Source organism: Dasypus novemcinctus, chromosome 6 (genome assembly GCF_030445035.2).
Source record: "Dasypus novemcinctus isolate mDasNov1 chromosome 6, mDasNov1.1.hap2, whole genome shotgun sequence".
Lineage (NCBI taxonomy): Eukaryota > Metazoa > Chordata > Mammalia > Cingulata > Dasypodidae > Dasypus > Dasypus novemcinctus.
The window spans coordinates 93,452,630-93,466,614 of record NC_080678.1 but is presented as its reverse complement, the minus strand read 5'-3'; the positions used below and the strand labels follow the sequence as shown (position 1 = coordinate 93,466,614).

Below are 13,985 nucleotides of genomic sequence, written 5' to 3'. Positions count from 1 at the left end.
CGGGCAGTCCCTGGAGAAGCAGGACAGGACTTTGCTCTCCTTGGAAGGCTCTAGACTGGTGCTGCTTCTGCATGGATGTCAGAGACAGGCTCGAGCTCTTAAAAAATTAAAGAGTCCTTTGGTTTTTTAACAACAGTTCCTGCATCCCATGCCGTCATTCCTTACTCAAAGCCAGTCCTCTGGGGCGCTCTGGGTTGAGACGCCTGAGAGGGTCAGCCCCTTCCACCCACCGAGACTTGCCCCGTCCAGGAGGCCTCCTGGGGGTGGGGCGGTGCCTCCCAGCTGCTCTCACCTGGTGCGCTGGCCTTGTCCTCCAGCCTTCTGTACACACATTGTGCTGCCAGGAATCCGGGGCACAGAAGGCACTTTAGACATGTACCCAGGTTCTTCAGACTGGGATTAGCCCCGTATCTAGAGACCCTGTGCCCTTAGGCAGGCAAGGAGGAGAGGGTGCAGTGAGACCCCCGGGTTCCAGGTGTGGCCCAAGCCTTAGCCAAGCCTGCATGACAGAAAGGGGCAGGGGCAGCCAGGAGGGGACCTAGTGAATCGTCAGCCTCTGACGCAAGCGCCCAGGGGACCTGGAGCCCAGGTCTGCCCTTCTCGAGGCGTGCACACCCAGCATGGCACGAAGTCATTCTGGGAAGCCTGCGGTGAGATGCTCGTGTGAGGGCCACGCACCAGGCGGTTCGACTTCGGCAAGTGACTGTGCAGGGTGCTGAGAGCTCCCAAGACAGAAAAGTCTACGCCTGCATTTAACTGGCAGCACCGCTTTATTCCAGCTGCTGTTACGTGGCTTCCTGAGCCGCTAGACTGAAAGCACAGGTTCATGAAAGCTCACTTCTGAGCAGAACCTCTGTGTGCGCGTGGAGGTGCGTCCCCAGAAAGTCCAGCATCCAAGATGCCCGCTGCCCTTGCAGGGAGCCCTGCAAAGGCTCTGGGGTGGCCCGCCTTGGACAAGGGGCGGAGGGCAGTGAGGGACCGTTCACTGACCTTCCCCCTGCCCCTCCCACTGCCCCAGGCTTGGTCAGAAGTGTTTGGGGATATCGGGGAGTCCCCTCACTTTTCCAGAAGGACTGCATCCCCATTCCAGCCTCGGGAGGCTATCCGTGGAGTGGTCTGCCCTCAGGAAACAGAGAGGTTTTGGGCTGTCCCCTGGGCCCCGCAAAGCCCCAGCAACTGCTCCTGGAGAGTATTTGTCTAAACAGCAACAACAAAAAACAAGTAACCCATGTCTGGGCCCCACCCAGAGTGGCCTTGACCAGGACTGCCAGAAAGGGTGGGTGTGCAGCCTGCTTTGTTGCACTGCGTTTCAGAGAACGCCTCCCCCAGCGAGCTGCGGGACCTGCTGTCGGAATTCAACCTCCTGAAGCAGGTCAACCACCCCCATGTCATCAAGCTGTATGGCGCCTGCAGCCAGGATGGTAAGACCCGCAGGCCTGGGCTCGGCATTGCTGGCGGGACACACCCACCCTCCTCTCCCGCCCCCCCCCCCCCCCCCCCCCCCCCCGTCTCTCCCTCCTCCCAGAGGGATGGGGCTCCTGGCCTCCACTGCCGCCTACTGTTGGTCCAGGCAGGGGCTCACTCTCCTTTCCAGCTCCTGGGCAATGCTGGCAGGTTTGCTTGGTGTGTACCAAGAGGGTGCTGCCAGGGCCTGTGGCAGGGCGGGTCCCTGGGTGCTAGTGGGTGCTTACACTTGCCAGCACCGCCATTCCAGGCCGAGTGTCCAAGGCCTAGAAGCTCCAGGAAGGGGCAGTGCTCCTTCAGCACCCATTCTGTTCTGGGCCCGCGGGGACTTCGAGTGCCCCCTCACGGCCCCACCCCGGCTGTGGGGCATTGGCTCCATTCCTCAGCTGAGGACACGGGTCGGAGAGGTGACATTGACCACCAGCCTGCTCCACTGGCTTTCCAATCCCACACGGCTGCCCAGGGGCGCCTCCCTGAACTGGGACACCTCTTTCCCCAGAACTGGCCTGACATCCTTGGGTCCAGGGTCCTCACAAACTGACCTTCTGGCCCAGGGCCACTGGGTGGAGCCCGAGCAGAGGGCGTGGTGTGGGCAGACCAGACAGAACAGCCCCTTGAGCTGTGGCATCTGGGTGGCCAGGACAGAGCAGCATGGCATGGGAACCCCCTTCTGGCAGCAGCCCCCCCCTCCCTGAGAGCCTTGTCCCGGGAGTCTGTGCACTGTGCTAGCGATGTAAGAGACGACTGGGATGGGCTCCCCATAGCTGCCCTGACTTCCTCGTGCCCAGGGCACCAGCAGGCCTTGTCGGCCCAGGTCAAGGAGGCTGAAACGTGGTGGCCCCCGCGGCCCCGCCCACAGGCCCTCCCTCAGCCCCGCCCTCGGGCGCAGGCCCCGCCCCCAGCCCCCCTCTCGCACAGGGCCCCTCTTCCTCATCGTGGAGTACGCCAAGTACGGCTCCCTGCGGGGCTTCCTCCGGGAGAGCCGCAAGGTGGGCCCGGGCTACGTGGGCAGCGGGGGCAGCCGCAACTCCAGCTACCTGGACAACCCGGACGAGCGGGGCGCTGACCATGGGCGACCTCATCTCCTTCGCCTGGCAGATCTCCCGCGGCATGCAGTACCTGGCCGAGATGAAGGTGCGCGCGGCCCGGGCCTGCCCACCCCGCCGGGCGGGGCGGCCTGGCTGAGGCCTCCTGCTTTGCTTCCTCCTAGCTCGTGCATCGGGACCTGGCCGCCAGGAACGTCCTGGTGGCCGAGGGGCGGAAGATGAAGATTTCGGACTTCGGTCTATCGCGAGATGTCTATGAAGAGGATTCTTATGTCAAGAGAAGCAAGGTACCCCGTGGTGGGGACCTGGCGGGACATTGGGCAGGGTTGGACAGTGAGCACTGGGCACCGCGGGCCAGCTCCCTGGAGCCTGTGGGAGAGAGAAAGCAGATTTTATAACTGCTAAACTCACCTTCATCCCCAGTTCGGTCCACGACGCTCCCTGTCCCCAGAGGGTCCGGGCAGGCAGACTTAGCAGCAGGTACTCTGCTAATTCTCCCCGGGCCCCACCTACAGGCCTGAAGCTCAGCTGGGTTGTTGGGTTTTTTTTTATTTTTAATTTTTTTACCAGAAACTGGTTGGTATTTATTTGGGGTAGGAGTTTACAGATACCAGGCCATAAAGCATAAGTTACTTCCCTCACCAAAGTCTATTTGGAGCAAGATGGCTGCTGGTGTCTGCGAGGGTTCAGGCTTCCTGGGTTCCTGCGTTCCTGGGCCTTGCTTTTCTCTGGCTTCAGGGTTCCTTTCTTCCTGGGGCTGGCTTCTCTTTCCTCTGGGTGCTGACTTCTCAGGGCTCCAGCATCAAACTCTAACATCAGAAATCCCCGCATCAAAAGCCTGTTGTTTTGTTGTTGTTGTTGTTGTTTTAATCTCTGTGGCTTCTGAAGGTCACTTGATGCTGTGGAAACAGCCACCTTCTTCCTCCCTGCAGCTGCTCTTCTCGTTCTTACAGAGGAAAGGGCACCACTTCCCTTCTGTATTGCTAGTTCTTTGCTCAAAGGAGAGGGAAGTTAAATAAAGGGAGGATGGCAACATTCTCTGCAGAAAGGAGTAAGGGGCCCTGCAGGGGGTGGGGCTCAGGTTCCCTTGGCTGGTGAGTTTGGGAGGTTCCTGGGCTGCTAGGGGTCAGGAACCCAGAAGAGCAGCGCAGGGTCTCTGAAGCACTGTCGAAAACTGTGAAGTAGGTGGTCGATGGTGTTCCTGGCTGGTGGCATTGTCCTCAGGCATCCACTCAGCGCCCTGCAGTCTCCCTGTGGCAGGTGTGGCCTTGGCCAGGGGGCAAGTTCACGATGCAAGGTCCCAGCTGACCAGGTGTTCACCCTATACCATGCTTGCCCCGAGAAGGTGGTTGCTCGAAATTGAAAGAAAAATTAAAGAGAAAGAACTCAGCTGCTGCCGCCCAGCTTTACTATAAAGAGCGGAGAGAAACTGTTTTTCTTGCCACCGGTTGCCAGGATGATGTTTCAGTTCTGGGGTTTCTGTTGCAGCTGCTTGTATCAGACCTGCAGAAGGGGAAGTGGGGAGCAACTGCGCCCCCACCCCCCTCCTGAAGGGTGAGGAAGAGTCTTGTTGCCACATCGCTCCTGCCAGGGCCGTCCTCTGTGCCATGGCATGAAGACGTACAATGTGGCGCCTCCGGGCTCGGGCCCACAGAGGCCAGCCAGTTTGCTCTGCAGATAGCCCTGTTCAGGAAACAGAGCCTCCAGAAACTGTCACCCCACTGAAGGAGATAAATCCTAGGGAAAGTTTTTTCAAAGCTTTTTGTTTTATAATAATTCTAAACTTGCAGGAGAATTTCAAAAATAATACAAAAACCAATAGAACTGCAACTTATCCACCCCCCATACCCAGATCCACCAACTTTTAACATGGTACCACGTTTTCTTTTTCTTTCTTTCTCTTTTTATTTTTCTTTCCCTCTTTCTCTCTCTCTTCCTTTCTTTCCTTCTTCAGCCTGTCAATCTTATCTCATCTATTTCCTAAACATTTGAGTGTAGGTTGTATACATCATGCTCCTTGAACACTTACTACTTTCACATGCAATCTATAAAAACAAGGATATTCACTTACATAACTACCTTAAGCACAGTTATCATGTTCAAGGACTTTAACGTTGATATAAAGTTTACAGTCCATATTACAATTTTTTATCATTCCAGTAATGTCCTTTGGGGCATTTTCTTCTCCTTATATTAAGTCCAGTCCAGGATCATGCATTACATTTAATTATCACTCTCTTTAGTCTCTAAAGAATGTTTTCAAGTAAAAGAAATTACAGTAAATGCTGCTTTAAAATTCAATATGTACATAGTCTTTATTGATTTGTGTCTTAAGACTTACCGCTTGAAAAGCAGTGTCTCCTGTTGCATTGCAAAGGATTTGTTAGGCCTGACCCCACAGCCTGCACAGGGTGCCCATTTGGCTGGGTGCCGCAGGGCTCTGCGAGGAGATGAGTGGGGAAAGCCTGTCTGCCCTCAGTCTTCTCGGAAGAGCCTTTGGGGTGTCGTGTGCCTCAGAAGGTTCCAAGATGCAAAGGAAGGATGTTGGTTTCCCAACACATTGGGCATCAGAACTGTTTGGGGAACATCATGCTGGACAAGTTACTTTTTTCCCTGTCTAATTCTGGAAATGTATCTGCCTGTAGTCTTGGAATGGTTTGTGTTTTTACTAATGTTCGATCTACTGCTGTGGGATTTCTGCCTATTCTGGGGGAGGACGTGGGAGAGGGAGTGGCCCTACCATCTTCCCTAGTAGCGAATGAGGCAGACATTCTTGTCCTCTTTTCCACTGTCAAGCCCCACTCTGTGGGATCAAGCGTGGACGGTGTTTCAGGCCTGCCTCTAGCCAAGTCCTGCTCTGCACCCCTCAGAGGGTTCCAGAACCTTACAGGCCCCAGCGTGAGGCATTTGGGGCTTGCTTCATTTAGGTTTCTTCTTAGTGGAGATGTGTCCATTAAGCATCAAGCAGCCAGCCATCTTGTCACACCCAAGTCAGCATACCCAGTCGTGCGGTGACCCAGAGGCCAGGCCGCGGTGCAGGGCCTGCTCCCAGGGGGTCATCGCAGGTTCTGTCCCTAGAGAATCCCAGGCATCGTGGCTTGGCGTGCACGCAGAGTGGAGGTGAAGGGGCGCAGCAGCCGACCCGTGCCCCAGGACTCCCTTCTCTGGCCAAAACAACGGTCACAGTTTTCCCTCCAACCCCCTCTCTAGGGTCGGATTCCGGTCAAGTGGATGGCAATTGAATCCCTTTTTGATCACATCTACACCACCCAGAGTGACGTGTAAGTGTGGGTGTGGCCTGGGCGTGGGCGGTCCCTGGCGCTGTGTGTGTGGCGGGCCACGGGGACAGTGCTGGCCTGAGCTCCTTGGCCCATGGCCAGCCATCGGCAGTGACCCCTGAGCTGAGGGCCTTCGTGTGTTCGTTCAGCCAGCACTGGGGCTGGGATGCGCCAACAGCGAGCGGGGCGGGTGGCCTCCAGGCTGTTCCCTCTCCCCGCCCCGTCCTTCCCCCCCTCTGGCCACAGTACCAGGAAGTCCCCTTCCTGTGAGTCACACCTTCCTGACAAGCGAGGCCAGGACTGCCCCATGCCCACACTGGGCTTGGGGACTCTGGGTCTGGGGTGGCCTTCACTGCAGGCTGGTGTGCCCCAAAGTGTCCCGAGGTGGGAACCCACGCTCAGTTCTCCAAGTGACCAGACCTGGTACTTCTCACATGCAGCAGACCTGTTTCTCAAGTGTTCTGTAATCGTAGCTTTAATAACATGGGTCGTGAAAAGGCAGTTCTCCAACCATTTTAAGCAACTCTTGGGATTATGAAAGTAACGTATATATCGGCTATGGGAGAATTGGAAAATGCAGAGAAACACATAATGAAGAGACTAAATGTCACTTAAGTAATGACTACTGATGCCCGGAGGCCAAGCCTTCCAGCATTTTCCGTGGTGTGCACGTATGCTTTTTATTACCCTAAGTGAGCTCATGTATACCTGCTGTTGTGAGGCATGATTTTGTTCCCACTTAATGGTCAATTTTGCTCCTAGAGTTAAATATTTTTTCTTTGGCAGTCCTTTAATTTTAAGGTTTCATGAGGATTTTGAAACATATAGAAAGATGAAAGGATCGTGTGGGGCGCCCCAAAGCTGTGCCTGGGGCTCAGCTTTCCCCCGCTCCCCACCCCCAGCCCATGGTGACACTTCGACATAGTCACCCTGGGGGTCTGCCCTCGGAGCAGAGAGGGGGGCTTCGGGGTGAGCTGCCAGCCATGGCTGAGGGGTTGGGGCGGGCACACAGGGCCTCTTCCACAGCCCCACGCTGCATCTGCCTGTGCGCTCCATCCTGGCCGAAGCCCCCCGAGCGGGTCTGCCCTGAGGCAGGCACTCGTCCTGCTGCGCCCTTCGCCTGCTCTCGTGGGGGCCGACGGCTGTGGGGGACGCAGGGGGGTGTGGGCCGGGTATTCTGGGCCCCACGGAACCGCTCACTGTCCCCCTGCCCTGCAGGTGGTCCTTCGGTGTCCTGCTGTGGGAAATCGTGACCCTGGGGGGCAACCCCTACCCCGGGATCCCCCCCGAGCGGCTCTTCACCCTCCTGAAGACGGGCTACCGGATGGAGCGCCCCGACAACTGCAGCGAGGAGATGTGAGCGAGTTACCGCGGGCCCCCCTCGGGCGTGGCGAGCTTGGGGGAGGGAGGGCCACACGCACTCGACCCCACCGCACCCCACACGTTGCTGAGCAGCCCTGGGGTGCCAGCCACGGTGAGCTGCACTTTGGGGGTGGGTGCTCCCGGGGCAGAACCTGATGCTGGGGGCTCAAGTGAACGAGACAGGCGTGAGCCCTGCCCTCGTGGCAGTCAGGTGGAGGTTTCAGCCTAACGGGAGCACACTTGCTCAGCGCAGTGATGGCTTCACACCCACGTGCAATCCAACTGCCCGACGGCATAGTGCTCAGGCAACACCTCTGAGTCCTGCGGTGGCAGGATTTCCTAAACAAAAATAAAAACCCATGCCAAGAGGCCCCGCATTGCTCGAGCGTTACTGAGAAACAGCCAGGAAGATGCTTCAGCTGCTGTTTTTGGTTTGGTATCCTCTGTCCTTCAGAGGTGGGCATTTGGGGTGGAATTTCCCCCTCAGCCACAAGAGTGGGTACAGCTTCCAATCATCTGTTTCCCAGAATCTTTGAAAGGGAGGTAAAAATAAGCCCTGCTCTGAGGACGGGGTGTTTGCAGGATGCTGGCGCTCCGCAGCCCCGGTGAGCTCACAGGCCTGCGTCCTGGCAGGTCCTCGGTGTGCCCAGCACCCAGCGGGGCTCAGAGGCGGTGCCAGAAGTTCAGAAACAGCCTTGGGGCTGGGGCAGCGGCCCTGCTGGGGTGGTCCTCTGGAGACCAGCCTTGCTGGATGGTCACCTCTTCATCCCCTCTGCCCCCAGGTATAGCCTGATGCTGCAGTGCTGGAAGCAGGAGCCGGACAAGAGGCCAGTGTTTGCCGACATCAGCAAAGACCTGGAGAAGATGATGGTTAAGAGCAGAGTGAGTACCTGGGGCAGACTCCCCGCAGCTGGTCTCTCACAGGCTGAACGTGGCGACGAGGGTGGGAGTGGACAGCGGGTCTCGCCATGTGGCGTTCCCAGTGCCGGACCAGAGCCAGGCCGTGACAAAGCATCCCTGCCAGCCCTGCCAAGGGAGCGCATCACGCTGTCCCCAGGGCAGGGGACCCACGCATCCCGCCAAACCCTTCTCTGTGAGCCGGGGCCCTTGGACTTGCTTTCATAGTGACATTCAAGAAGGGCTCTCCCAGACAGGTATGGGGGGAAGCAGAGCGGCAGTGAGCATTCTCAACTCAGGTGCTCTGAGGGGCCTGGTGGGAGTGGGGACCGGCAAACGGGGCCACCGTCCCTTCTCAAGGGCCCCTTGCTCTAGCCACACGAGGCTTTCAGACCTGAATTCTGAATTCTGGAAAGATGTCACGTTCAGGCTCCCAGTTTTTATGTTAGCGACTCATTTAAAGTTTTAAAAGCCCAGAGTGGGCCAAACAAAACATGCCTGGGGGTCCAGATTCAGCCTGGTTGTCTGCAGTTTACAATTCTGTAAGTAAATGAGGACGTCAGTACGTTTTCAGCTAACATCAGCTGAGAAGCTGCCACGTACCACATCCTGGCTTAGGTCTGGGGGTTCAAGTAAATGAGACGGGCACGAGGCCCTGCCCTCACGGGGCTTTGTCCTAACGTGAACACGCTCACGCAGCGTGGTGATTGCTTCAAATCCCAAAAGCACGATGCCCAGTCTCAGCCACGTGCAGCACAGTTGAACGTCCCTGTACTGCTTGGACAAAACCTCTGAGTCCTGCAGTTGCAGGACTACCTAAACAAAAATAAAAACCCGTGCCAGGAGACCCCGCCTTGCTAAGGCATGGCAAGAAACAGCCAGAAAGAAGCTCAAACTGCTCTTCACACGCTTAGCCGGGGCCAGAGAAGCAGTAGGCGCACGTGATTCACTGGGCTCGGATGCCAAAGCCAGGGTCAGCGCCGTGCGCAAAATCGACGTCCACGGCCAAGAGCCCCAAGCACTGCCAACGACGTTGTGGCTGGCACGGGGCTCTTGGAGGAAAGCTGACCCTGCCCGGCCTGGAGAGGCCTGCCCCGCGGTTTCTGGAATGCTGCTTTTCAATTCAAGAAGCAGGGCTGCTGCCGGCTCCTCCAGGGCCCCGAGTTTTTGCACCCAAGTCGTTTGCCCAGTGTCCACCTTGCAGGAGGGGGTGGGGGGCTGATGGCTCACCGTCGCCCAGTGGCTTTGGGTGCCTGCTGCACTTTGGGTGCTGGAGGGAGCCCAGGCTCCCGTCTGCCCTCACGATGCCCTGGGAAAGGGCCAGAACAAGCGGTCCACTAGAGGGGCCTCCGGGGCTCGGCCTGGCCTCTGGGGGACACTAGGAGGTGGGCAGCGGCGGGGGCAGGGGCATGGCAGACAGGGAGCCTGGAGGCCAGGGCAGCGCTGGAGCCAGGTGGACGCGCAGGGCCCTGCCCGACGGGCCTCTGCGTCGAGGTGGCAGCTGTGGGTGACACGCCCCTCCCTCTCTCCCAGGACTACCTGGACCTGGCTGCTTCCACCCCCTCCGACTCCCTGCTGTACGACGACGCGCTCTCAGAGGAGGAGACGCCCCTGGTGGACTGTACTAACGCTCCCCTCCCTCGAACCCTCCCTTCCACATGGATTGAAAACAAACTCTATGGTAGAATTTCACATGCATTTACTCGATTCTAGCCACACCAAGCCTGCACTCTCCTCCCACTCTGTAATGCTTTGTTCCGAGAGTGTTTCTGGTCTGAGTGCGAAACCAAAGCCTGCTCTGAAGCCTTTTCATGTGTACCTGTCTGACTTTGCCTCAGGTTTCTATTTAGGCGTCTTGCAACTATGTTTTTTTAAAAAAAAAGGATGTGAAAATAAGTGTGATTCCCACACCATCCAGAAACTTAAGACCCTAAAGGAGAAAAGGACAGGGCAGTAACTCTCAGGGGATATTGGAAAAGAAAAAACAAGGAATAAGTCATTTCGGGGTGGGAGCAGGAGGTCCTATACTTGTAAGTTGATTCTTGGGGAAATTTCCCAGATTTGGGGAGGCATTTAGTTTAGAAAGGAAGTGGCCGCTGCCAGGCCTGGACTGGGAGCACAGCCAGGGGCTGGCCCGGACCTCCTGGGGGGGGGTGGCCCCCAGCAGGGGCTGCAGCCCCTTGTCCAGGGACGAGGCAGAGCGTCCTCTCGGGAAAATGCACGCAGACTGCTGTTTTCACATCCTTTGCATTTACCTACCATTATGACGGTTGTCATCTATGAAATGAGTGCTAAAAGCTGGAGCCACTGCTTTTATTTTTTTTTCAAGAACATAGTCTGTGGTTGTAGTAGTCATGAGATGGACAGTAAATACGGTTCTTGCCAAAACTCCTCCTTTTGTCTTCAATTACACATTTGAGATTTTTTTTCTGTTTCCGAACTTCATCGCTGATTGTTTCAAAATCTTGGAGTTTCAAGTATTTTTGCATGCATCCTGCATCCATGATTCCTCGCTGGTTGGGGTCTAGTGCTACATTCCTTTTGTATTTGCGATGCTGTGGGCTCGCCTGCAAGCGCCCTCGATTCGGACGGTCCTGTCCACCGTGGCAGTCTCCGGCGACAGATAAGTAGCTAGGGGACTTTTTACACAGCCGAAGCTTCCTGTTGCAGTAAGCGCTGTAGTACAGCAGGGTGCTGCTACTTGACGCTGCCTCAGAAACAGTTAAACAATTCAACAAATACATAACAGATTGGAGAGTTTGAAGCTCACTGAGTCAAAATGGGTAGTTTCTTTTGGGTTCCTTTACTCAAGAGAGCATGTGACACTTCCCCTAAATAGATCAGTGTCTTGGAAACCAGGAGCACAAAATCATTAAATACAATTGGCACAGAAACCAGAAGTTTGGTTTGAACGTCAGAGGGAGTTTTGCCAAGGCCTTACTGTCTGCACATGCAGTTTTGGTTCTTCAGTGCAGAACGAATGATCTGTTTTCATTTTTAGGCATGTCAGCCCCGAACTGGCCCGAAGAGAGTCCTGTACCACTCACGAGATTCGCTGGCACTAACACGGGGTGTCCAAGATATACCAATGATAGTGTATATGCTAACTGGATGGTTTCACCCTCAGCGGCAAAATTGCTGGACAAGTTTGATAGTTAACATTTCCCTGTGAAAGGTGACGGACTCACGAGGGGAAGAAACATGCCAAGACGGGACTCCACTGGCTCCTTTGTGCAGTTCAAACCGGCTAAGCCACCGCTGACCTCCAGGGCGGCTAAAACTTGTTATTGGTAGTTTGTTTCAACTGCTTTCCACAGTGGCTTTCCTTATGATAGTTGGAGTTTTTTCCCTCTTCGAAAACATATCAAACTGGATAAGGGTTTTAAGCCTAGTGTTTAATTCTCCGTTTTATTCCGTCCGCTCCGGAGTCCAATGTTGGTATGTGTTTATCCGTAACGACCGCACACTTGGCTCTCGTAAACATTCGGGCGCGCCCCTCGCTCCTACCCTTTGTGTAAGAAATTGTACCTGAACTGTTCTGATTTTTCTGGTTGCCACCAAACAAGGCAACGAGACTTAAACCTGAAGCACACACACACAAAAGCAGCAGGAAAACACTGGCCAAAGGTACCTGGACTTGTTTCAGAATCAGACCCAGCAAGCGTTTGCGAGTGGTGGACGAAGCCCAGGCAAGGGCTGGAGAGGAAGGGGGGTCCTCGAGGCATGCCTCATCTCGACGTGTGGGATCATGAAAATGTCTTTTTAAAACCGCCGCCTTTTCTTAGGAAGACATTTGATTTTTTATCATGTTTAAAATGATTCTTAGATTTAGCACAATGGAGAGGGTTGGTGCCGTCTTTGCTACGTAGTCTTATTAAATGCAGGTGGGTGTGAGGGAGGGGGGCTCACAAGACCCATTTGTCCCCATTACATCCACCGCAGCTTCCTTGCATGCTCACTGTTCAGTAGTCATTCCTCCCTTGAAGAGAACGATAGAGAGGAAAGAGGGTGCTTGGCGTGCAGTCGACGCCAGGCCAAGAACTGGTGAAAGCAGGGACGGGCTGTGATAAATCCATCCACTATCCGCTTCTGTTGTGTGTCCAGCGCCCCCAGAGTCCTCCGTGTTCCACAGTAGAAGTAGAAGGGGCTTGTGCCAGTTTAATTTGTATCTTATTAACAACTTCCTTATAAAAGGGACAGTTGAACTAGGTATGTTAGAAGTAGCCCTGATAAGATCAAGGCCTGCTACCCTTCTGATGACCCTTCTGAGATGGAAAAGACCATATTGGCTCTCATAGAGCTGTGTGAAAAGGCATAGGCCCGCCCTCCCCGTGTTTGTCATTTGATGCTGCTGTAGCAAAAGACTTTTTGGTTCCTTAGACTCCGACCATGACTCAGCTTCGTGCTGCTCTTTAGGGCCTGTGAGTGTTGCACACACGCAGCACGCTCAGACAGGCTTGTGGGGGGCTTTTGGGGAGTCCTGCTGGCTGGCTGTCTCCGTACAGCGTGCTCCTCTCTGTAACCCCACAGAGAGGGTTCAGTCACCCAAACACTGCCTGGTCTTCAGATTTAAAACACTGTGAGAGGACTTAACATCATTTCACTAAAACACTTTACGGACATTGCACAAAAGCAGTAAGATGGTAGCACTCCTTCTGGCCAAGAAGGCTTGGATGAATATGTGACGGAGCCTCAGCATGTGTGCGCGTGTGTGTGCGTGTGTGCGTGTGTGTCCACGCGTCCAGAGAGAGGTGGGAAGCACCGCCTGGACGACAGTGTGGCTTTAGTTCTGGCTCTTTTTCCAGATACACCATGACAAGTTCTGTCACGAGTGTCTGTAGTCATGGTAAAACTTTTGGTTTTCAGATGTACTTAATGATAGTCTTATTAAATGCAGAACTAAGGAGAAGCTCTGTCAAATTACTAAAAATGCCTCCTCAGTAAGTGTGAATGAATGTAGCTTTTTTGTTCTCGGTAGGGGTGAGAAACCCAGTGTCTACAAGGCTGGCCCAGTGATGGGGAATTAGCCCATGACTAATAAGCTCATTGTCTGTTCCTGAGTTATAAAAGCATCCACATTTATCAGTCCTCTCAGACAGAATTTTCATATGCATATATGTTACTAAGTATTAGTATTAAGTGGCAATCTGTCAGTTATTAAAATTTGTAAAACCTATTTATGGGAGATTTATTAAACTATACCATGCTAATTTGTTTTTGTAATCAAGGTGACTAAGAAAACAGTTTCAGTTATGTAAATAAAATTATGTATCATAAAATGTGTTAATTTATTCTCTCTTTCTGAACTTCCTAGTGAGAAACATCAGGTTTTCACCTGGCAAGATTAACCTATCACAAAGCCATCTATTAGGTCGCCACCATGTAATTAATAATCATAGAATGGCCGAGAGACTCTTGGTGATATTGCAGACTCATCTTGTAAAATATATATGTAAATAAGCACATTTATAGTAAATATTAAAAACTCAGAAGAAAAAAAAACTCAATCCATTCTGTCATTCAAGAGCCTCCTTCCTTCAAGTTCTCCTTCCCTGGGATAAGGTGGCAATCAATATCAAGTTCAGGCATCTACAGTGCCTTCATCCTTTGCTTGCTCTTCATTTCTTGTAGCTGCAGCTGGGCAGTTATGGGGTAAAGAATGGAAAATGCATATTCATGATGAAGGGTCCATTGGAAGTTGGAAGAAAATTTTTGCTCTGGACCACCATGAAGCCTAAAATTCTAAATACTTAACATTTTATGTCTTTCTTTTGGAACATGTTGGAATACTGTGACATCCCTTCAGATGTCTGGAGGAGCAGGTGGGGCCATAGGTAAACACAAGTTGACCCCAACAGAAACAGAAATTGTCATCGCTTGGTGCATTGGCTCCCGAGGCCCTGTGTCATTTCTTGGCTACAGTGGGCATAGTGCCTGG

The 13,985-nt window shown here is 53.9% G+C and overlaps 1 protein-coding gene across 1 annotated transcript in view; it reads left to right on the top strand.

Annotated features, from left to right (window-relative positions):
- Window positions 1-13,326, top strand: part of RET (ret proto-oncogene) — a 61,136-nt gene extending 47,810 nt beyond the window's left edge. The window contains 9 exon segments of the mRNA XM_004452112.3: window positions 1,314-1,421; window positions 2,383-2,522; window positions 2,524-2,598; window positions 2,675-2,797; window positions 5,721-5,791; window positions 7,007-7,144; window positions 7,933-8,032; window positions 9,581-9,728; window positions 11,049-13,326. Coding sequence (XP_004452169.1) covers window positions 1,314-1,421; window positions 2,383-2,522; window positions 2,524-2,598; window positions 2,675-2,797; window positions 5,721-5,791; window positions 7,007-7,144; window positions 7,933-8,032; window positions 9,581-9,728; window positions 11,049-11,206 — 1,061 coding nt within the window. The 3' untranslated portion in view covers window positions 11,207-13,326.
- Window positions 13,327-13,985: the final 659 nt, after the last annotated feature.